The sequence below is a fragment of the Coregonus clupeaformis genome, chromosome 30 (assembly GCF_020615455.1).
Source record: "Coregonus clupeaformis isolate EN_2021a chromosome 30, ASM2061545v1, whole genome shotgun sequence".
In the NCBI taxonomy this organism is placed as follows: domain Eukaryota; kingdom Metazoa; phylum Chordata; class Actinopteri; order Salmoniformes; family Salmonidae; genus Coregonus; species Coregonus clupeaformis.
The window spans coordinates 26,858,936-26,884,182 of NC_059221.1; the positions used below are offsets into that span (position 1 = coordinate 26,858,936).

The window sequence follows — 25,247 nt, forward strand, 5'->3', positions numbered from 1 at the left end:
CAATGCCAACCATACATACAGGACACGCGGACAATAACACACAAAGGCAAACATAAAACAAGGGAATTTATATGCAACATAATAAATACAGAATACGAAACAGGTGTACCAACTAGACATTACAAAACAAACATCGAAAACATCGAGCGGTAGTAGCTAGTATTCCGGGGACGACGAACGCCGAAGCCTGCCCGAGCAAGGAGGAGGAGCAGCCTCGGCGGCATCCGTGACAGTACCCCCCCCCCTTGACGCGCGGCTCCAGCCGGTCAGGAGGACGCGGAGCAGGGCGCGTGGGATGACTCCTGTGGAACTCCGTCAGGAGGGAGGGATCTAAAATGTCCCTCCTAGGCACCCAGCACCGTTCCTCCGGACCGTACCCCTCCCACTCCACGAGATACTGCAGACCCCCCATCCGACGTCTCGAATCCACGATGGACCGGACTGAGTACGCCGGAGCCCCCTCGATGTCCAGTGGGGGCGGAGGAGTCTCCCGTATCTCATTGTCCTGGAGTGGACCAGCTACCACCGGCCTGAGGAGAGACACATGGAACGAGGGGTTAATGTGATAATCATTTGGCAGTTGTAACCTGTAACATACCTCGTTCAATCTCCTCAGGACTTTAAATGGCCCCACAAACCGCCGACCCAGCTTCCGGCAGGGCAGGCGAAGGGGCAGGTTTCGAGTCGAGAGCCAGACTCAATCTCCAGGTGCGTACACTGGACCCTCACTGCGGTGGAGATCGGCGCTCGCCTTCTGCCTACGGATAGCCCGCTGCAGATGTACATGCGCAGCGTTCCATGTCTCCTCCGAGCGCCGAAACCACTCATCCACCGCAGGAGCCTCGATCTGGCTCTGATGCCATGGTGCCAGAACCGGCTGATACCCCAACACACACTGGAAAGGGGTCAGATTCGTAGAGGAATGGCGAAGGGAGTTCTGGGCAATCTCTGCCCAGGGGATATACCCCGACCACTCCTCCTGCCGGTCCTGGCAATAAGATCTCAGAAACCTACCCACATCCTGGTTCACTCTCTCCACCTGCCCATTACTCTCAGGGTGGAAACCCGAGGTAAGGCTAACCGAGACCCCCAAGCGTTCCATGAACGCCATCCAGACTCTAGAGGTGAATTGGGGACCGCGATCAGACACTATATCCTCGGGTACCCCGTAGTGCCAGAAGACGTGGGTAAACAAAGCCTCAGCAGTCTGTAGGGCAGTAGGGAGACCCGGCATTGGGATGAGACGACAGGCCTTAGAGAACCGATCCACAACGACCAGAATAGTGGTATTCCCCTGGGAGGGGGGAAGGTCCGTGACAAAGTCTACCGATAGGTGAGACCACGGCCGTTGTGGAACGGGTAGGGGTTGTAACTTCCCCCTGGGCAGGTGTCTAGGCGCCTTACACTGAGCGCACACCGAGCAGGAGGAGACATAAACCCTCACGTCCTTAGCCAATGTTGGCCACCAGTACTTTTCACTAAGGCAGTGCACTGTCCGGCCAATACCAGGATGTCCAGAGGAGGGTGACGTATGAGCCCAATAAATGAGACGATCACGAATCTCGAGCGGAACGTACGTCCGCCCCACTGGACACTCTGGAGGAGTAGGGTCGGTACCTCTCCTCTGTGTCATATCGCCGGGACAGGGCGTCTGTCTTAACGTTCTGGGACCCTGGGATGTAAGTGGGATCACCACTTTATTTTAAGAATGTGAAATGTCAGAATAATAGTAGAGAGAATGATTTATTTAAGCATTTATTTCTTTCATCACATTCCCAGTGGGTCAGAAGTTTACATACACTCAATTAGTATTTGGTAGCATTGCCTTTAAATTGTTTAACTTGGGTCAAACGTTTCGGGTAGCCTTCCACAAGCTTCCCACAATAAGTTGGGTGAATTTTGGCCCATTCCTCCTGACACAGCTGGTGTAACTGAGTCAGGTTTGTAGGCCTCCTTGCTCGCACAACGCTTTTTCAGTTCTGCCCACACATTTTCTATAGGATTGAGGTCAGGGCTTTGTGATGGCCACTCCACAATACCTTGACTTTGTTGTCCTTAAGCCATTTTGCCACAACTTTGGAAGTATGCTTGGGGTCATTGTCCATTTGGAATACCAATTTCCGACCAAGCTTTAACTTCCTGACTGATGTCTTGAGATGTTGCTTCAATATATCCACATAATTTTCCTTCCTCATGATGCCATCTATTTTGTGAAGTGCACCAGTCCCTCCTGCAGCAAAGCACCGCCACAGCATGATGCTGCCACCCCCGTGCTTCACGGTTGGGATGGTGTTCTTCGGCTTGCAAGCATCCCCCTTTTTCCTCCAAACATAACGATGGTCATTATGGCCAAACAGTTCTATTTTTGTTTCATCAGACCAGAGGTCTGGCTTTTTTATGGCGGTTTTGGAGCAGTGGCTTCTTCTTTGCTGAGTGGCCTTTCAAGTTATGTCGATATAGGACTCGTTTTACTGTGGATATAGATACTTTTGTACCTGTTTCCTCCAGCATCTTCACAAGGTCCTTTGCTGTTGTTCTGGGATTGATTTGCACTTTTCGCACCAAAGTACGTTCATCTCTAGGAGACAGAACGCGTCTCCTTCCTGAGTGGTATGACGGCTGTGTGGTCCCATGGTGTTTATACTTGCGTACTATTGTTTGTAAAGATGAACGTGGTACCTTCAGGCGTTTGGAAATTGCTCCCAAGGATGAACCAGACTTGTGGAGGTCTACAATTTTTTTTCTGAGGTCTTCGCTAATTTCCTTTGATTTTCCCATGATGTCAAGCAAAGAGTTACTGAAATTGAAGGTAGGCCTTGAAATACATCCACAGGTACACCTCCATTTGACTCAAATGATGACAATTAGCCTATCAGAAGCTTCTGTTTAAAGGCACCGTCCACTTAGTGTATGTAAACTTCTGACACACTGGAATTGTGATACAGTGAATTATAAGTGAAATAATCTGTCTGTAAACAATCCTTGGAAAAATTACTTGTGTCATGCACAAAGTAGATGTCCTAACCGACTTGCCAAAACTATAGTTTGTTAACAAGACATTTGTGAAGTGGTTGAAAAACCAGTTTTAATGACTCCAACCTAAGTGTCCAGTGGGGGAAAAAAGTATTTAGTCAGCCACCAATTGTGCAAGTTCTCCCACTTAAAAAGATGAGAGAGGCCTATAATTTTCATCATAGGTACACGTCAACTATGACAGACAAATTGAGAAGAAAAAAATCCAGAAAATCACATTGTAGGATTTTTAATGAATTTATTTGCAAATTATGGTGGAAAATAAGTATTTGGTCACCTACAAACAAGCAACATTTCTGGCTCTCACAGACCTGTAACTTCTTCTTTAAGAGGCTCCTCTGTCCTCCACTCATTACCTGTATTAATGGCACCTGTTTGAACTTCTTATCAGTATAAAAGACACCTGTCCACAACCTCAAACAGTCACACTCCAAACTCCACTATGGCCAAGACCAAAGAGCTGTCAAAGGACACCAGAAACAAAATTGTAGACCTGCACCAGGCTGGGAAGACTGAATCTGCAATAGGTAAGCAGCTTGGTTTGAAGAAATCAACTGTGGGAGCAATTATTAGGAAATGGAAGACATACAAGACCACTGATAATCTCCCTCGATCTGGGGCTCCACGCAAGATCTCACCCCGTGGGGTCAAAATGATCACAAGAACGGTGAGCAAAAATCCCAGAACCACACGGGGGGACCTAGTGAATGACCTGCAGAGAGCTGGGACCAAAGTAACAAAGCCTACCATCAGTAACACACTACGCCGCCAGGGACTCAAATCCTGCAGTGCCAGACGTGTCCCCCTGCTTAAGCCAGTACATGTCCAGGCCCGTCTGAAGTTTGCTAGAGTGCATTTGGATGATCCAGAAGAGGATTGGGAGAATGTCATATGGTCAGATCAAACCAAAATAGAACTTTTTGGTAAAAACTCAACTCCGTCGTGTTTGGAGGACAAAGAATGCTGAGTTGCATCCAAAGAACACCATACCTACTGTGAAGCATGGGGGTGGAAACATCATGCTTTGTTGCTGTTTTTTCTGCAAAGGGACCAGGACGACTGATCCGTGTAAAGGAAAGAATGAATGGGGCCATGTATCGTGAGATTTTGAGTGAAAACCTCCTTCCATCAGCAAGGGCATTGAAGATGAAACGTGGCTGGGTCTTTCAGCATGACAATGATCCCAAACACATCGCCCGGGCAACGAAGGAGTGGCTTCGTAAGAAGCATTTCAAGGTCCTGGAGTGGCCTAGCTAGTCTCCAGATCTCAACCCCATAGAAAATCTTTGGAGGGGAGTTGAAAGTCCGTGTTGCCCAGCGACAGCCCCCAAAACATCACTGCTCTAGAGGAGATCTGCATGGAGGAATGGGCCAAAATACCAGCAACAGTGTGTGAAAAACTTGTGAAGACTTACAGAAAACGTTTGACCTGTGTCATTGCCAACAAAGGGTATATAACAAAGTATTGAGAAACTTTTGTTATTGACCAAATACTTATTTTCCACCATAATTTGCTAATAAATTCATTAAAAATCCTACAATGTGATTTTCTGGAATTTTTTTTCTCATTTTGTCTGTCATAGTTGACGTGTACCTATGATGAAAATTACAGGCCTCTCTCATCTTTTTAAGTGGCGGAACTTGCACAATTGGTGGCTGACTAAATACGTTTTTCCCCCACTGTATGTAAACTTCCGACTTCAACTGTAGGTGTTCCTTTTGTCCAGGTGGGAAAGGGCAGTGTGGAGTGCGATTGAGATTGTGCCATCTGTGGATCTGTTTGGGCAGTATGCGAATTGGAGTGGATCTAGGGTTTCCGGGATGATGGTGTTGATGTGAGTCATGACCAGCCTTTCAAAGCACTTCATGGCTACCGACGTGAGCGCTACGGGGCGGTAGTCATTTAGGCAGGTTACCTTCGCTTTCTTGGGCACAGGGACTATGGTGGTCTGCTTGAAACATGTAGGTATTACAGACTTGGTCAGGGAGAGGTTGAAAATGTCAGTGAAGACACTCTGAGTACACGTCCTGGTAATCCGTCTGGCCCCGCGGCCTTGTGAATGTTGACCTATTTAAAGGTCTTGCTCACATCGGCTACGGAGAGCGTGATCACACAGTCGTCTGGAACAGCTGGTGCTCTCTGGCATGCTTCAGTGTTGCTTGCCTCGAAGCGAGCATAAAAGGCATTTAGCTCATCTGGTAGGCTCGCGTCACTGGGCAGCTCGTGGCTGGGTTTTCCCTCTTTAGTCCGTAATAGTTTGCAAGCCCTGCCACATCCGACGAGCATCAGAGCCGGAGTAGTAGGATTCAATCTTAGTCCTGTATTGACGCTTTGCCTGTTTGATGGTTCGTCTGAGGGCATAGCGGGATTTCTTATAAGCGTCCGAATTAGTCTTCCGCTCCTTGAAAGCGGCAGCTCTAGTCTTTAGCTCGGTGCGGATGTTGCCTATAATCCATGGCTTCTGGTTGGGATATGTACGCACGGTCACTGTGGGGACGACGTCATCGATGCACTTATTGACGAAGCCGGTGACTGAGGTGGTATACTCCTCAATGCCATTGGATGAATCCCGGAACATATTCCAGTCTGTGCTAGCAAAAAATGTCCTGTAGCATCCGTGTCATCTGACCACTTTCGTATTGAGCGAGTCACTGGTACTTCCTGCTTTAATTTTTGCTTGTAAGCAGTAATCAGGAGGATAGAATTATGGTCAGATTTGCCAAATGGAGGGAGAGGGAGAGCTTTGTATGCGTTTCTGTGTGTGGAGTAAAGGTGGTCTAGAGTTTTTTTCCCTCTAGTTGCACATTTACATTTTAGTCATTTAGCAGACGCTCTTATCCAGAGCGACTTACAGGAGCAATTAGGGTTAAGTGCCTTGCTTAAGGGCACATCGACAGATTTTTCACCTAGTCGGCTCGGGGATTAGAACCAGCGACCTTTCGGTTACTGGCACAACGCTCTTACCCACTAAGCTACCTGCCGCCCCCACATGTGACATGCTGGTAGAAATTAGGTAAAACGGATTTAAGTTTGGATCTTTCTCTTCTGCCATGGTGGATGAGCTACCTTTTCTGGTAAATACAGGGCCATTTCTATTTCCCACCGGAAAATGGCAGCTACAGACCCGAGTGTTGTCACTGGGTTTCCGGTCCACCCATCTGAAAGACCAATTTTTAAAAAACTTTTACTAGCTAGCTAAGTTGATTACTAAAATGGTAACATCTATATTAAAATACCATAACCCACAGACTTGACTATAGTAACGCTAAAATAGACCCGGCTTTGGTCTATCAGCACATCTAAAATCATACTATGTGGATGGGACATTTCTGCTGGGATGGAGGAATTGTCTGGAATGCTCAACTATAATAGATGATCAGGACAGTCTAGGATACCATTTGCCCAAAGAGGTGAAGCATTGCGATGAGCTATTCGACTGTACTTCTGATTCTAATTCTCAAAAGGAAAGTTAAAACCCTCAACCGTGAGGTCACTGAGGAGGACCAGCAGTGATAGGGGGATCGTCTGAAAGGGACTGACATGCACGGATGGAACATAAGGATTTTGGGCACTGGCCAGCAGACCATGATTTCTACTAGCCCAGGTAACATTCAGGTCCTAAATCTGTGGCATGCGATGTTTGTAGAGGCAACATTTCACTGCTGTTTCGGGCTAGTTTTGCACATTTTCTACTAGCCATTTCACTGCTGTGTCAGGCTAGTTTGGCACATTGTCTACTAGCCCAGTCTGAAAAGTACTAGCCTCTGGCTAATTTAATTTCCATCCCTGCTGACATGTATAACTGACTTCACAGGTCATTTGATTAGTCATGTACAACAGATGCACTCGTGGAACAAAACCGTTTGTGTTTTGTATGGGAAAACATTGAGCCTACAATTCCTTTGTGCGCTAGCTAGCCAGCTAGTTAATGTTAGCTCACCGTTTGTGCAGTCACACTTTTCCACGTGGTGACATGCTAGATAATATTAGCCGACCAGAGCAGGGATATTTAGCTAACGTTTAGCTAGCTAGTTATGTTAGCTCATCGTTCGTGCAGTCAGACTTTCCCCACACCCCACGGGTGGTGACATGCTAGCTAGTCCACCAGGGCGGTGTTAGAAATTGCGTAATTCAAATCTGGTATTGGAATAAGAATCAAGAGATCTTCAATCCAAGCTTAATTTATTATATGCAAAATGTATGTATGATAAGTATGAAGGTTCGTATATACGGGTCCACTGAAATACCACGCAGGGCACTCAGAGAACTGATCCATTGTTTACAGGTTATTTCTCAAATACTCTGACAGAGAGTTCCCACCTCTTCTGTTGGCCAATCAGAGTAAAGGACTGAGTGTGGTTTAGACTTTACTCAGCCAATCTGTTGGTGCACGGGTTAGTCCCACCCCTTGGCGCTCCACCCCTTGGCGCTCCACCGTTCCCAGGCATAAGTTGCTATCATAATAACCTGCGGAGTCAGCACCCAAAAGACACCCCTCCAATCTGTACTCCATGTACCCACGTTCAAGGACGGTTTCACAGACAACAAAGAGAGTGTTCGTATCTGTAAGAAATACAAATCTTATCTGTCCTACCCCTAACGTTCCTTACATGAATCACAGCCTGTTATGTGAAACAATTTATATCAGTATAGTACAAACCTATGCTCCTCATTAATGCATTCCTTCTAAGTTATTCATCACATACAGATCCAATTATGAGAAAAATAGAACCCAACAATCCCCCTTTTGACACCCTCTAGGGTGTCACTCATTAAAATACAATACAAACAAAAATAAACACTTTTATTAATAGACAATTTGATAATAAAAGGCCTTCAGTCCTTCCATCTACACCCAACTTGCAAACGGTTGGCTACCAGTCACCCAGGAACTTCAAACCTTCACATAAGGAAAGACAAACATTCACAATGGTTAGCTTGATTAATAAAGCATAAAACACAAACAGGGAAGTACATTTTGGCCCCCTTTAGACACCCTATAGGGTGTCACTCCTCCAAGTCTGGTAGGTCATATCCTTCATTCCTTAGGTCGGAGTCCGGGATTGGGCCGTATCTCACCATCTGTTTGGAAACCACCTTCTCCATCTCCTTTTCTCACCAACCCTCAGACACAGGGAATAAGACAACATCCACAAAGAACAAGTATACCCATAGAAGCTATAACTTCACCCAGAATAGTTACAATAATAGTTTTCCATTTACCAAATATGTTATCAAACCAACCGTTGATGGAGCTATCAATACCAGAGTTCTCAGTCAGTTCGTTCGCCAGCGTGGTGATGGTCACGGACCCTTCCGGTGCTGTATTGTTTGGGGATGAAAGTACAGCACATAGATCCAAACAGAACACAAACCCCGTCCCGCTCAGCCAAAAGCATATCTAAAGCTATTCTATTCTGCCATGTCATTAAGCTAGTTGCCACTGTCTGCTCAGCTAATCCCTTTATTGCATCACGAGTGTGGTTTATAAATCTTTTGCTGGTTATATTAAATATAATTTATCCAATCTACATTTTTATTAATTGTTGACCACCAGAAAATACTTGATTCAAACCCAGCTGCGATCTGATTCCTAGCTTTGAATTGTTCTGGAACCCCTCGAGGTACTCCTATCCCATCAATATATATATCCTTTCATCAAAGGATCCCGGGAGGAGGTCCTACTTTCTACGTGACAACTCACCAGTCTCTGACACGTTTGATTGTTTGCGTATGTAGGTGAGTTCACAATCAGTTATCACCACACAACCATCAGATGTCAGCACGGGCCTGGTTTTGGTTCCTAAAATCCTCTGGCTGCAACAAAGATCAGGGACTTTGCCCACAGCTCCTTCCAGATGGGGCTGCAAAAAGCCTGGCCTCTGTACCTCAGCACCAAGAACACCATCCTCAAGAAGTACGACGGACGCTTCAAAGATATCTTCCAGGAGATCTACGAGAAGCAGTACCGCTCTAAATTTGAGCAGAAGGGGTTCTGGTATGAGCATCGTCTGATTGATGACATGGTGGCTCAGGCCATGATCACGTCGGGGTCACCAATTGTTAGAAATTGCGTAATTCAAATCTGGTATTGGAATAAGAATCAAGAGATCTTCAATCCAAGCTCAATTTATTATATGCAAAATGTATGTATGATAAGTATGAAGGTTCGTATATACGGGTCCACTGAAATACCACACAGGGCACTCAGAGAACTGATCCATTGTTTACAGGTTATTTCTCAAATACTCTGACAGAGAGTTCCCACCTCTTCTGTTGGCCAATCAGAGTAAAGGACTGAGTGTGGTTTAGACTTTACATTTACATTTTAGTCATTTAGCAGACGCTCTTATCCAGAGCGACTTACAGTTAGTGAATACATATTTTTTTATACTGGCCCCCCGTGGGAATCGAACCCACAACCCTGGCGTTGCAAACGCCATGCTCTATCAACTGAGCTACATCCCTGCCGGCCATTCCCTCCCCTACCCTGGACGACGCTGGGCCAATTGTGCGCCGCCCATGAGTCTCCCGGTCGCGGCCGGCTGCGACAGAGCCTGGATTCGAACCAGGATCTAGTGGCACAGTTAGACCACTGCGCCACTCAGGAGTACTTTACTCAGCCAATCTGTTGGTGCACGGGTTAGTCCCACCCCTTGGCGCTCCACCCCTTGGCGCTCCACCGTTCCCAGGCATAAGTTGCTATCATAATAACCTGCGGAGTCAGCACCCAAAAGACACCCCTCCAATCTGTACTCCATGTACCCACGTTCAAGGACGGTTTCACAGACAACAAAGAGAGAGTGTTCGTATCTGTAAGAAATACAAATCTTATCTGTCCTACCCCTAACGTTCCTTACATGAATCACAGCCTGTTATGTGAAACAATTTATATCAGTATAGTACAAACCTATGCTCCTCATTAATGCATTCCTTCTAAGTTATTCATCACATACAGATCCAATTATGAGAAAAATAGAACCCAATGGAAGACATACAAGACCACTGATAATCTCCCTCGATCTGGGGCTCCACGCAAGATCTCACCCCGTGGGGTCAAAATGATCACAAGAACGGTGAGCAAAAATCCCAGAACCACACGGGGGGACCTAGTGAATGACCTGCAGAGAGCTGGGACCAAAGTAACAAAGCCTACCATCAGTAACACACTACGCCGCCAGGGACTCAAATCCTGCAGTACCAGACGTGTCCCCCTGCTTAAGCCAGTACATGTCCAGGCCCGTCTGAAGTTTGCTAGAGTGCATTTGGATGATCCAGAAGAGGATTGGGAGAATGTCATATGGTCAGATCAAACCAAAATAGAACTTTTTGGTAAAAACTCAACTCGTCGTGTTTGGAGGACAAAGAATGCTGAGTTGCATCCAAAGAACACCATACCTACTGTGAAGCATGGGGGTGGAAACATCATGCTTTGTTGCTGTTTTTCTGCAAAGGGACCAGGACGACTGATCCGTGTAAAGGAAAGAATGAATGGGGCCATGTATCGTGAGATTTTGAGTGAAAACCTCCTTCCATCAGCAAGGGCATTGAAGATGAAACGTGGCTGGGTCTTTCAGCATGACAATGATCCCAAACACATCGCCCGGGCAACGAAGGAGTGGCTTCGTAAGAAGCATTTCAAGGTCCTGGAGTGGCCTAGCCAGTCTCCAGATCTCAACCCCATAGAAAATCTTTGGAGGGAGTTGAAAGTCCGTGTTGCCCAGCGACAGCCCCAAAACATCACTGCTCTAGAGGAGATCTGCATGGAGGAATGGGCCAAAATACCAGCAACAGTGTGTGAAAAACTTGTGAAGACTTACAGAAAACGTTTGACCTGTGTCATTGCCAACAAAGGGTATATAACAAAGTATTGAGAAACTTTTGTTATTGACCAAATACTTATTTTCCACCATAATTTGCTAATAAATTCATAAAAAATCCTACAATGTGATTTTCTGGATTTTTTTTCTCTCATTTTGTCTGTCATAGTTGACGTGTACCTATGATGAAAATTACAGGCCTCTCTCATCTTTTTAAGTGGCGGAACCTGCACAATTGGTGGCTGACTAAATACGTTTTTCCCCCACTGTATGTAAACTTCCGACTTCAACTGTAGGTGTTCCTTTTGTCCAGGTGGGAAAGGGCAGTGTGGAGTGCGATTGAGATTGTGCCATCTGTGGATCTGTTTGGGCAGTATGCGAATTGGAGTGGATCTAGGGTTTCCGGGATGATGGTGTTGATGTGAGTCATGACCAGCCTTTCAAAGCACTTCATGGCTACCGACGTGAGCGCTACGGGGCGGTAGTCATTTAGGCAGGTTACCTTCGCTTTCTTGGGCACAGGGACTATGGTGGTCTGCTTGAAACATGTAGGTATTACAGACTTGGTCAGGGAGAGGTTGAAAATGTCAGTGAAGACACTCTGAGTACACGTCCTGGTAATCCGTCTGGCCCCGCGGCCTTGTGAATGTTGACCTATTTAAAGGTCTTGCTCACATCGGCTACGGAGAGTGTGATCACACAGTCGTCTGGAACAGCTGGTGCTCTCTGGCATGCTTCAGTGTTGCTTGCCTCGAAGCAAGCATAAAAGGCATTTAGCTCGTCTGGTAGGCTCGCGTCACTGGGCAGCTCGTGGCTGGGTTTTCCCTCTTTAGTCCGTAATAGTTTGCAAGCCCTGCCACATCCGACGAGCATCAGAGCCGGAGTAGTAGGATTCAATCTTAGTCCTGTATTGACGCTTTGCCTGTTTGATGGTTCGTCTGAGGGCATAGCGGGATTTCTTATAAGCGTCCGAATTAGTCTTCCGCTCCTTGAAAGCGGCAGCTCTAGTCTTTAGCTCGGTGCGGATGTTGCCTATAATCCATGGCTTCTGGTTGGGATATGTACGCACGGTCACTGTGGGGACGACGTCATCGATGCACTTATTAACGAAGCCGGTGACTGAGGTGGTATACTCCTCAATGCCATTGGATGAATCCCGGAACATATTCCAGTCTGTGCTAGCAAAAAATGTCCTGTAGCATCCGTGTCATCTGACCACTTTCGTATTGAGCGAGTCACTGGTACTTCCTGCTTTAATTTTTGCTTGTAAGCAGTAATCAGGAGGATAGAATTATGGTCAGATTTGCCAAATGGAGGGAGAGGGAGAGCTTTGTATGCGTTTCTGTGTGTGGAGTAAAGGTGGTCTAGAGTTTTTTTTCCTCTAGTTGCACATTTACATTTTAGTCATTTAGCAGACGCTCTTATCCAGAGCGACTTACAGGAGCAATTAGGGTTAAGTGCCTTGCTTAAGGGCACATCGACAGATTTTTCACCTAGTCGGCTCGGGGATTAGAACCAGCGACCTTTCGGTTACTGGCACAACGCTCTTACCCACTAAGCTACCTGCCGCCCCCACATGTGATATGCTGGTAGAAATTAGGTAAAACGGATTTAAGTTTGGATCTTTCTCTTCTGCCATGGTGGATGAGCTACCTTTTCTGGTAAATACAGGGCCATTTCTATTTCCCACCGGAAAATGGCAGCTACAGACCCGAGTGTTGTCACTGGGTTTCCGGTCCACCCATCTGAAAGACCAATTTAAAAAAAACTTTTACTAGCTAGCTAAGTTGATTACTAAAATGGTAACATCTATATTAAAATACCATAACCCACAGACTTGACTATAGTAATGCTAAAATAGACCCGGCTTTGGTCTATCAGCACATCTAAAATCATACTATGTGGATGGGACATTTCTGCTGGGATGGAGGAATTGTCTGGAATGCTCAACTATAATAGATGATCAGGACAGTCTAGGATACCATTTGCCCAAAGAGGTGAAGCATTGCGATGAGCTATTCGACTGTACTTCTGATTCTAATTCTCAAAAGGAAAGTTAAAACCCTCAACCGTGAGGTCACTGAGGAGGACCAGCAGTGATAGGGGGATCGTCTGAAAGGGACTGACATGCACGGATGGAACATAAGGATTTTGGGCACTGGCCAGCAGACCATGATTTCTACTAGCCCAGGTAACATTCAGGTCCTAAATCTGTGGCATGCGATGTTTGTAGAGGCAACATTTCACTGCTGTTTCGGGCTAGTTTTGCACATTTTCTACTAGCCATTTCACTGCTGTGTCAGGCTAGTTTGGCACATTGTCTACTAGCCCAGTCTGAAAAGTACTAGCCTCTGGCTAATTTAATTTCCATCCCTGCTGACATGTATAACTGACTTCACAGGTCATTTGATTAGTCATGTACAACAGATGCACTCGTGGAACAAAACCGTTTGTGTTTTGTATGGGAAAACATTGAGCCTACAATTCCTTTGTGCGCTAGCTAGCCAGCTAGTTAATGTTAGCTCACCGTTTGTGCAGTCACACTTTTCCACGTGGTGACATGCTAGATAATATTAGCCGACCAGAGCAGGGATATTTAGCTAACGTTTAGCTAGCTAGTTATGTTAGCTCATCGTTCGTGCAGTCAGACTTTCCCCACACCCCACGGGTGGTGACATGCTAGCTAGTCCACCAGGGCGGTGTTAGAAATTGCGTAATTCAAATCTGGTATTGGAATAAGAATCAAGAGATCTTCAATCCAAGCTTAATTTATTATATGCAAAATGTATGTATGATAAGTATGAAGGTTCGTATATACGGGTCCACTGAAATACCACGCAGGGCACTCAGAGAACTGATCCATTGTTTACAGGTTATTTCTCAAATACTCTGACAGAGAGTTCCCACCTCTTCTGTTGGCCAATCAGAGTAAAGGACTGAGTGTGGTTTAGACTTTACTCAGCCAATCTGTTGGTGCACGGGTTAGTCCCACCCCTTGGCGCTCCACCCCTTGGCGCTCCACCGTTCCCAGGCATAAGTTGCTATCATAATAACCTGCGGAGTCAGCACCCAAAAGACACCCCTCCAATCTGTACTCCATGTACCCACGTTCAAGGACGGTATATCAGTATAGTACAAACCTATGCTCCTCATTAATGCATTCCTTCTAAGTTATTCATCACATACAGATCCAATTATGAGAAAAATAGAACCCAACAGCGGGGATGTTTAACGTTAACTAGTTAGCTAGTTCTAATCGCTAACATTAGTCACATTCGCTAGCATGTCTCCGCCTGTCGGGAAAGTCTGACTACACCACGGTGAGATATGGTTCAACGTTAGCTAGCTAACGTTCGCTAATGTAGCCAACCAGGGTGCCTAAACTAGCTAGCCCACCAGGCGATATTTAGCTAGCTGAATCCCTGCCCTGGTGTGCTAAAGTTAGCTCGCAAGTCACCACATGAAAAAGTATGACTACACCAAAATAGCTTGTTAGCAGCTAGCAAATAGGGCGTACCTTATCACACAGCACTCCAGCAACACCTCTCGCTTACAGAGGTCGGAAAACTATGAAATGCACATGTGCTTATCGGAGTAGTAATTACAATCCAGTACATAGCACAGAACCATCCTTGCTTTTGATCGATGGAGAGACCTAAGGTTAAGTAGCTAGTTAGCTACAAAGGCCAGGATAATTTAAAAAAATTATAATAATACAAAAATGCTAAGGTAGCTAGCTAGGTCATTTGAAAAATGCTAAACAAGAATACACATGAGAAATACACATTATCAATTATTTACACGAGATACTAAAAAGGCTATAATTTCTACTTGCCAGGTTACTTACTACTTGTCGCTGAGAGTTTGCATGGAGAAATGTGGAGGATTTTACATTTACATTACATTTATTTTCCCGCCTTGAGTGATTATATCAAAGCTTGCAACAGGATGTATAGTTCTATATGACAGCTAATTAGCATTTAATTTTTTTGGGGGGTAATTACAGGCGAATGTATTGATAAAAGTTACCTTCTCCAAGATAGATTTGTGCGGTTATCAAAACGTCACGCCAGGGTAGGACTACACAAAACACAGACCTTATATGAATTACTTTTAAAATCCCCTACGGAAAAATGAATTGTGGAAAAACGATTGGAACCATTTCTGGGTTTTACCACTAGGTTTTCTGGGTATTATGATACTGTGGTACTCAATATAACCTTCCTGTATTTTGTTTCAATCCAAACACATTCTGCCTAGTGGCGAGTGGCATGCGTGGTTGAGTTTTGGCCGCATTCGATTTTTTTGTTGACTATTCAGCTAACCATTCTAAAATCTCATAAGAAATTAGGTGGTGTTTTTTTAAATAATAACGTTATACTATGCTATTATATTTGGCTTTGTTATGTAGAAAGGAATTAATCATTTTGATCTTACAATACAATGATTCAGCTTTGATCTAACTTTACTAAACCAGCACGATAGAGCTCCACAGTGGAGGTGTCATAATACCCATAATAATCGTTTTTCCACCATTCATTTTTCCCATAGGGGATTTTAGAAACACTTAAAATAAGGGCTGTGTTTCATGTAGGCTTACCCTGGTGTGACGTTTTGATAACCATGTAAATCTCTCTCGGACAAGGTGAATTTTTATCAATATATTCAGCTCTATTTACGCTCAGATTCTAAAATGCTAATTAGCATCAAAGTAGACCATGCAAAACTACAAATCCCTGCAAGCTCCTGCACGTCATCTCTAGCTGACACCTTTGCTAACAGGTATTGTGTCAATTTAAAACGTGCACAAGACAGGTCACAGAATTGTCCATTTAAATAAATGTTGCCTATTTATTCATTACTATATTTAGCTAACATTAGATAGTTCATCCAGAGATTCTTACCTTTGCCTCGATATGGCAGTCTCGTCCAAATCATCATGGCATTTGCAGTTCTTTATGATAGCCACATTAGCAGCTAATTAGCATTTCATTTTGGGGGAGTAAATACAGGCAAATATATTGATAAAAGACCTTGTCCTAAAGAGATTTACACAGTTATCAAAACGTCACGCCAGGGTAAGCCTACACGAAACACAGGCCTTATTTGAAGTGTTTCTAAAATCCCCATATGGAAAAAATGAATGGTGGAAAAACGATTGGAACCATTTCCCTGTTCGACCTTTAGGTTTTATGGGTATTATGACTCATACTGTGGTACTCTATTGAGAAGTGGAGGAGCTACGCTCCCGCTGCACTGAAGGACACGCACCTAGTAGGCTATAGTCTACTCTTTTGCCTTGCGCAAAATTAGGTGATGCTGAAAGAGAGACCAGGTGTGGCTGTTTTATGAAAATCTGGGAATATTTGCTGAAAGACACATTTCTGGTTGGTCTCAGTGAATATAAAACAGGAAGGGTGACTTTTAAAACCGGATTGAGTGAAGTAGCAGCAAATATGTTGAATGAGCAAGGAGAGCCTCACACGTTTGACGAAATTACCTTATATCGTTCAGTCAAATATGGCTATTTACTTACTTGTGTAGCTCTTCGTCAGAAGCACACTTTTTATAACCGCCCTCTCCAAGTTTAGCTAGAATTTAACTCAAAAGGATTTGAGAAATGTGATTGGTTGACGATAGGCCTATGACCTATGGCCTACACCTCGTCTTGTGCTGCGCAGAATATCAGATCTCAACAATGATTGGAGAAGTGTTAAACATCACCAGAACCACAACATGACTGCAATAGACAGTTTGGAATGTCTGACTGAAATACGGGACAAATCAACTATTTTTTCAAAATTAGTGGTGTTTGAAATTGCTAATAAAATACGTGACAAAGGGCCAAAATTATGCGGGACTCTCACGCACAATATGGGACATGTGGTCACGCTACCAATACCTGATAGGAGCAATGCGACACCTTTGGGTTGCTGGCCGAAATAAAAAACCTACCAGAGAGTCTGCACTACACATTGCATCACTGGGGCCAAGCTTCCTTCCATCCAGGACCTCTATACCAGGCGGTGTCAGAGGAAGGCCCTAAAAATTGTGAAAGACTCCAGTCACCCTAGTCATAGACTGTTCTCTCTGCTACCGTATGGCAAGCGGTACCGGAGCACCAAGTCGAGGTCCAAGAGGCTTCTAAACAGCTTCTACCCCCAAGCCATAAGACTCCTGAACATCTAATCAAATGGCTACCCTTTCTTAAAACTGCATTGTTGGTTAAGGGCTTGTAAGTAAGCATTTCACTGTAGTATTCGGCGCATGTGACAAATAACATTTGATTTGATTTGCACCTATCCATTTAAATGCATTGCTCATAACACCAGTCTAGCTACACAAATATTGCACATTTGTTACATTTTAGATTTGGATAGTAATATTCATATAATTGGTCTAAAATAGGGGCGGCAGGTAGCTTAGTGGGTAAGAGCGTTGTGCTGGTTCTAATCCCCGAGCCGACTAGGTGAAAAATCTGTCTGTGCCCTTAAGCAAGGCACCTAATTGCTCATGTAAGTCGCTCTGGATAAGAGCATCTGCTAAATGACTAAAATGTAAAATGCGTAAAGTTATACACTTCACCAATTTGTTATGCATTAATTAAGTTTTCCATAATCACTCCGGCTAATGCAATGCTGCATTTGAAATTAAAAGACCTCATAGACTAAAGCAATACCTTGTGAGGAAGTGAACAATGTTTTTTATTTCTTTAGGAAATTACATTATTATGAAAAGTGTAGTCCTAATAAACTACTTTGTGTTACTAATGCTTCATGAAGTCTGCATAGACATACGTGACCAAAGGCAGTGAAATCACATAGCTAGACATATCAATTCAATGTGTCATTTTCTAAGTTGACAATGCTTATTCCCCTCCAGACTTGTGCTTTGATCAAAAGACTCTGGAAAAAAGTCAGACATTTAGAGATAGCATTGGAGCTGACCAAAGTCCATTTAAAAAATTGATATTGCAACTGTGAAATCATTGTTAATGATAACGTATTACCTATGTGTCACATGGAGGAACATTTATACAGGCCCGACTCTCTTTTGTGTCCTTCAACAGTGTGCAGTTCACATCTGGCCTCCCTTCAAAGTATGCTTTAGCCTTAACAGGATACCCTATTTTCTCCCTGGCATGGAAACAAATAGCAAATAAAGAGTTAGATTCATCCAATTTACACCTGACACACCAAACAATAGCAGAGTGCACATATTTCACACTGCACCAGATAATATTGAATGTGCCACTGAGCCCAAGCAATGCCTAAATCGTGTGTAGCCTACTTATTGAGAGGCATAGGGGTAGATACACACAAATTACTTGGCTAATCATTGTATAATAATAGTATACTATACAGTCTCCTTACGGGTATTCTGACAGATCAGGTATGCACTTGCGTTCTCTGGTCCTTTTGGCTCCTTCTCCACAGGGGGGCTCACAATGACTCCACTCACTCCATTCACCCCACTTACCATCAACTAAACACAAGTGAAGCATTATGTGAGGAACATGACTTCTTAGCCTACTGGTTATGAAATCTGATTTGTATTATTCAACTATCACTGCAAAAACATGCAACAGTTGGACTGAATTAAAGTTGAAAGAGGCATCAAAACAAATAACACAGCTCAATCAATGGAAGATAACATTTGTTTAACTCACAGAAGCAATATTTAATGTCAAAGCAGGGCCTGTAGTCTGTGATCTTTCCTTCACACGTCAACCCACCAAAATCTGTGTGTTTACACCATCTTTGGCGTCTTTGCTGTCCACCGATTTTTCGACAGTTAATTTTTCCTCTATTAGATGTACATTCTTCCCATTTCTCCCACTGCGACCACTGACCATCCACTGTGGAACAAAGAAATAACTATTATCCCCATGGGAAGTATTTCAGTTCTTAGGAGGACTTGAAGGATGCAATGGTTTCACTACTGAATACCATATACAGTGTTACGAAACCAACTAGCTAGCCTACAGATATTGATACACTCGCTATATCTAGGAGTCCTAAGCCTAGCTAAATGGTCTATAACCTGATTTAATGTGTGCATTTATGTGAAAAGTCAGAGTATGCAGACCATGTTGTATGTATGTGCCCCCAGGGGACAGCAACCTTAACTCGGTCCAGGGCCAGCTCCGTCTTGAACTCTTGGTTGGCCAGCCCAAGGGGATTATCATTTGTTCAGGTCATGGTGACGAAAATAAATATATAGAAAAGGAATGTACAAAAATACAAAACTAAAGATGTAACGCAAAACAAACACTGGCAGGCCGTACCTGTGTGCTTATCAAGGCCTGGCACAGCACTTGGACCCGGTTACTGCTGTCACCTAGGGATGAGGTGTGGAAGTGTGCTGTCTATCTATGTGCTAACACTAAACTACCCCCCATATCATAACAGTAATAGTATTACTGTAAAAGTATGTAATATTATTATAATTACAGTGACAAAAATATAAACATCTGACCTCAGCTGTGTGAAAGCTATAATCCTCTCAAGTGAGGCTAAGTTTGACCAAATGACTCATCCACTAAAAACAACATTTGCTCAGAGGTTAATAACTGATGAAATGGGCAGAGGGAATGGGTTATTCTCCGGCTGTCAATATTTTACCTGGGCACTGGTTTTTGGTATTGCAGACTTTTGTGTCTTTATTGGATCCAGAGCAGGGCAGACCTCCATGTTTAGGGGCTGGGTTGTTACACTGTCTGAGCATTTCATTAACCCCCACCCCACAGGTAACGGAGCAGGAGCTGGGGGGCCCCCACAGCCCCCAGTTACCATTCACTGTTGAGGATAAAGAGGGAGGTTTGATTTACATACACTATGAGTACATGTTATTGCTACATTCTGTGTATGAATACAAGCAATAGCTTTAGGATATCAGTCAGAACCTCAGAGGAAAATTTGATTGCTTGGCCATGCCATTTACCAGGACATGAAGGAAGCTCATCACAGGTCCTAGATTCGCTCCCTAACCCAGGGCATTCATCACCAGGGGGCACTGAGGACGGTGGTGGATTGGAGCATGATCTAGAGCGCCGCTGTGTAGGTCTGGGTAAATCCTCCCTTGCACAAGTGCCTGAGCATGGCTGCCAACTCTCCCAGTTTGACCAACCACCATTGGCTACAGTCGAAATAGGAGATGAATGGTGAAAAAAACATGTAAAACTTGTATAATGTATGGAGATGATTATTGCATTATGTGAAGGAATAGAGAGTATTGTCTAAATCATGATGGTCTTTACTTGGACAGACACGATCAACCACGCAGGGTTCCTCCTCTTCACTTGGACCGTCACAGCTGCCTCCACATCTAGGTGGTGGTTCGGTGCATGTCCTCACTCTCTTTCTCAAGCCCTTCTCACAAGTCACTGAGCAGGGCTGCCACTCAGCCCACTTGCTCCATTGTCCCTGTTCTGAACAATTTTCAGCAAGATCATCAAAAGAGACACAAAATACCTTGACTTCAGATATGATTGAATTTATGTTCCCTGACTGTTAGAAATGGTCTGTACCTGGACAACAGTCTGGCTCAATGCAGACTTTGGTCTCTAACGTGAGTTTGCGAAGCTGTCTAGGGGTAGTCTCCTGAGTACATTTTCCCTGTCCCTGGCATTCTCGTCGTCTCTGCGAAACTCCCTCGTTACAGGGGACAGAGCAGCTGCCCCAAGTAGTCCATTCAGACCACGAAGCTGGCCTACAGGTGACATAAAACGCAACATATCACATCCTGCACTGGGACATTGGACGTCCAAATCTGAAACTAATTGAGACTCACCCACAAAACTTGCATTTTCCATCTGCTCCAATGTAGCCATAGTGAGGGTTAAGACAACAGTCTTCCATCGTCACTTCTCCCAGGAGATAGTCACAATCCCCATTATCAAACCTGCTGTAACATTTTACCTCCTGTGATACTGGAAACATATAGATTGTTCTAGTCACTGCTTCAACAAATAAATCTAGCACCATATTATTCAAAAGTAACGTGATGTGTCTAGCATAATAGTGAAGTGTTGTGTTCACAAATCAATATATTAAAATATAACATTTCGTTTACTGTTGCTATGAGGTTCAAAATAGACTTATTTTTAAACAACAATAATAAAGTCACTGACCTGATTCCCTGAAGATGATCAGCAAAACCAATAAAGTCCACAACAACTGGACCATTTCTCTGTCTGTCTATGCCTAGTACTTCTTACTCTAGCTCTCTGTCCACTCTCACTAGCAGGCTTCTCCAGAGATACTGTATATAAAGACGAGATGGTATTGTCTCCACCCTAACAATGGGAGTCGTTGTCCCAAAGGCGGGAAAGCAGGTGATCTGCTCTGCTTATCAGTCTGTCTATTATTGGTCTACTTATTGCTGTATTTCCGCGTGGACCGATTATGATGGGAGTGGGCCCTCTCCCTTCGCCTCTTCCTCTCTGGCTTATGTTTCACTTTATTGGAATTTGGATACAAATAGGAAAGGCATGCATCCCATTCCCGTAAGGTTAATAAACTCATACCTCCCCCTGAACCTCTTGACCTTTTTGCAGCATTGTTACGCAATTGTTGTACAGTGTTGCACAAAATGCCAAATGCACTAGCTAGCTATGTCTAAACCTAGAAGACTTACAGACTTTTGGCAATATAAAAGAAGATGAAAGTGAAATGAAGAATATGTAATCAAATAGTATAAAAGCGACAGGTAGCGTGTTAGAGATACAGTTTAAGATTTTGGATGCCTGATTACCATACATTTTGAAGACAGTCATTCTAATCACTGTATGAAGCAATTTGGAAATATATGATGCAATTTTGGCAATTTGCCCAATAAAAGTACATAACCTGATTACGTTTGACATATGATTATTTTTTATTGTCATTTAGCAGACGCTCTTATCCTGAGCGATTTACAGATCATCTAAAGGTAGCTAGTTTAGACAATCACATATCATAGTCATATTAAGTAAAACGTTTCAAGGCCGCTATCAGCAGTCAGTGCTAGTAAGAAAAGACAAGTGCGTGTAAGCAAGGGTGGACGTTTTTTCTTCTTCTGTGAAACCTTGAATTTGAATCAATATTTGCTCAACAAACATTGCACCTCATAACAAATATATTTTTGCAACTGTCTTTTCTCATTATTTCCAATAGGCTGTGCTCGTGGTAGGTGAAGAGCCACTGACACCCCGTCCAGTAGGTGGCGATCAATAACCTATCTTGAAATTATCTGCTGCTGTCCTACAAGCTGAAGAAGAAAAGGCGAAACAATTCCGGTGCCGGGTCGACTCGACTCGACAGTGTTGCCCTGACAAAATGCTTGCCCGGTTGTCACGCTTTGGGCCTGCCTTGACCCGTTTTCGCACAAATCCAGCGTGTGGGATTCGGTTCGTATCGCAATCTCCACCCTCGGGTTCTGCTGGTTCGGCCACTGTGTCGGATTTGCAGCCCTCGCATGCCAAGGAAAGTCATGGACACGCAGAGGTCAGCGCGTTCGAGAAGGTGAGTTGGTTCTGAATCGAAACTGAAATACCCGTCGCTAGCTAGCCAGCTCATATCTGGTATTATTTACAATATTTTTCACATTCAATGTAGTTTTTGACATAACGATACACATTCCTTCAGTCAAACATAGTGGCTAAATACATTGCTATCTGCACTCCGAGGTAGCTAATACTAGCTAGCTAACGTTAACACATTGTTTACAATCCAGTATATCATGAAACCATAATAAATCTTTCAATCTCAACAGAATCGAGATTATCATGGGTTCTCTCAAGATCCTGTCGTTGACGAGTGGAACATGAGGATGGCCTTCTTCTTTGGCATCTCTATGGCGATTGTGGTTGGGGGTACCTTCATCCACTACTTGCCAGACCATGGGTATGTTTAAGCACACTGCACATCCCTCTTTGTTACTTGCTGTGGCTTGTTTTTCATCACTTGCTGGAACAGGTGCACAAAGAGTAAGTGACAACTGAAAAACCGAGCTACAAGATAGCTTTGATACCATGCTGTTTTAAATGCTGTTTGGGAGAAATAGGCCTACCCACAAGGGCCGATCTAGGCGTTGCCTTACTGCAAAGTACACTGAACAAAAATATAAATGCAACATACAACAATTTCAAAGATTTTACTGAGATACAGTTCATATAAGGAAATCAGTCAATTGAAATAAATTCATTAGGCCCTAATCTATGTCATTCACATGACTGGGAATAAAGATATGCATCTGTTGGTCACAGATATGTACCTTTTGGAAAAAAGGTAGGGGCGTGGATCATAAAACCAGTCGGTATCTGTTGTGATCACCATTTGCCTCATGCAGTGCAACACATTTCCTTCGCATAGAGTTGATTGTGGCCTGTGGAATGTTGTCTCACTCCTCTTCAATGGCTGTGTGAAGTTGCTAGATATTGGTGGGAACTGGAACACGCTGTCCAGAGCATCCCAAACATGCTCAATGGGTGAAATTTCTGGTGAGTATGCAGGCTATGGAAGAACTGGGACATTTTCAGCTTCCAGGAATTGTGTGCAGATCCTTGAGACATGGGGCCGTGCATTATCATGCTGAAACATGATGGCGGCAGATGAATGGCACGACAATGGGCCAGGATCTCGTCACGGTATCTCTGTGGATTCAAATTGCCATTGATAAAATGCAATTGTGTTCGTTGTCCGAAGCTTATGCCTGCCCATACCATAACCCCACCGCCACCATGAGGCACTCTGTTCACAACGTTGACATCAGCAAACCACTCGCCCACACGACTTATCCAGAGCGACTTACAGTAGTGAGTGCATACTTTTTTCTTACTGGTCCCCCATGGGAATCGAACCCACAACCCTGGCGTTGCAAGACCATGCGCTACCAGCTGAGCTACACGGGACAATAAGCTGTATTACAATGGACTGATGGAACTTTGGATAGTAGACCAGTCGATTCCACTTGCACAAGTCAATGCTGTGTTTCTGGACTCCAAAAATGACAAAGGTGCATATAGATATCGGAATTCAGATATGACGTCATTGTTTTAGCACTATGTACTGAGTTTTTAAACAATGGCGCGTGACATGGTTCAATACACTGATAAATCAGCACAATCTACTTTTTCGTTTTTTCAAATTGACGGCATCTTGGAGCTAAAATGGTGATCATGTATACTGTGCTAATGACAAAAAAAAATTGGTAACGGAGATCAATGTACACTACGGCGAACTTAGCCAACAAGGCATTTGTGGTACATGCGTGGGGGCCAACATTTTTATGCACCTCCGCTATTGTTACTGTTGTCTGCACCTCTAAACAAGTATCCAAGACACACACACAAACACCTCTTATGTGCTTGATTGAATTGATCATCACAAACACAATCATTGATCATTAGTCTTTTTGACCTGTCTTTTTCTAACCAGTATGAGGCAGTGGGCCAGGAGGGAAGCAGAAAGGTTGATCACACAGAGAGAGGCTGCAGGTCTTCCTCTTATGGAGGAGAACTACTATGACCCAAGCAAGATTGTGCTACCAGGAGCCGGAGAGGAGTAGGATGTACTATAAGGAGCTGTTCACTGAAAATGTTTTTCTCTTTGACTGTTTATTTCTCATCAGTATAATGTAATAAAAAATGTATACCACACTATTGATCATTCTTTTGTGGTCAGTGATCAAACTGAATAGCCCTTGGTAGCAACTGTGACTATCGGTGATCATGAAATAGTACGATAGTCAAACTACTGGAGTCAGTGCTCTGCGAGCCCCTTGTAGCTGCCCCGGGCCATGCCGCCACATCTCCATTGTCATCATGCACCACCCGCAAATAATATTAAAGTAGCAAATCAAATCAAATCAAATCAAATTTTATTGGTCACATGCGCCGAATACAACAAGTGCAGACATTACAGTGAAATGCTTACTTACAGCCCTTAACCAACAGTGCGTTTATTTTAAACAAAAAAAGTAAGAATAAAACAACAACAAAAAAAGTGTTGAGAAAAACAAAGAGCAGAAGTAAAATAAAGTGACAGTAGGGAGGCTATATATACAGGGGGGTACCGGTGCAGAGTCAATGTGCGGGGGCACCGGCTAGTTGAGGTAGTTGAGGTAATTTGTACATGTGGGTAGAGTTAAAGTGACTATGCATAAATACTTAACAGAGTAGCAGCAGCGTAAAAGGATGGGGTTGGGGGGGCAGTGCAAATAGTCCGGGTAGCCATGATTAGCTGTTCAGGAGTCTTATGGCTTGTGGGTAGAAGCTGTTGAGAAGTCTTTTGGACCTAGACTTGGCACTCCGGTACCGCTTGCCGTGCGGTAGCAGAGAGAACAGTCTATGACTAGGGTGGCTGGAGTCTTTGACAATTTGACAAGCAGACACCATCTCCAGAAATACATTG

The 25,247-nt window shown here is 44.0% G+C and overlaps 2 protein-coding genes across 3 annotated transcripts; one reads left to right on the forward strand and one right to left on the reverse strand.

The window, feature by feature from the left end:
* Positions 1 to 17,540: 17,540 nt before the first annotated feature.
* Positions 17,541 to 21,274, reverse strand: LOC121545539 (properdin). Of its 2 annotated transcripts, XM_041856138.2 has the most exons (10): positions 20,987 to 21,272; positions 20,647 to 20,785; positions 20,384 to 20,565; positions 20,114 to 20,284; positions 19,798 to 19,992; positions 19,479 to 19,652; positions 18,524 to 18,712; positions 18,228 to 18,339; positions 17,864 to 17,990; positions 17,541 to 17,759 (listed from the first exon to the last, which is right to left on the reverse strand). In XM_041856138.2, the coding sequence occupies exons 1-9, from the start codon at positions 21,039 to 21,041 to the stop codon at positions 17,864 to 17,866; spliced, it is 1,344 nt and encodes a 447-aa protein (XP_041712072.1). In that variant the 5' UTR covers positions 21,042 to 21,272; the 3' UTR covers positions 17,541 to 17,759. The 2 variants fall into 2 exon arrangements, with proteins under 2 accessions (XP_041712072.1, XP_041712073.1); XM_041856139.2 differs by having other exon boundaries at positions 17,541 to 17,990; positions 18,590 to 18,712; positions 20,987 to 21,274.
* Positions 21,275 to 22,104: 830 nt separating this feature from the next.
* On the forward strand, positions 22,105 to 24,493 carry LOC121545540 (NADH dehydrogenase [ubiquinone] 1 beta subcomplex subunit 11, mitochondrial). The gene is made up of 3 exons (XM_041856140.1): positions 22,105 to 22,358; positions 22,609 to 22,739; positions 24,273 to 24,493. The coding sequence occupies exons 1-3, from the start codon at positions 22,173 to 22,175 to the stop codon at positions 24,400 to 24,402; spliced, it is 447 nt and encodes a 148-aa protein (XP_041712074.1). The 5' UTR covers positions 22,105 to 22,172; the 3' UTR covers positions 24,403 to 24,493.
* The last annotated feature ends 754 nt before the right edge of the window (positions 24,494 to 25,247 follow it).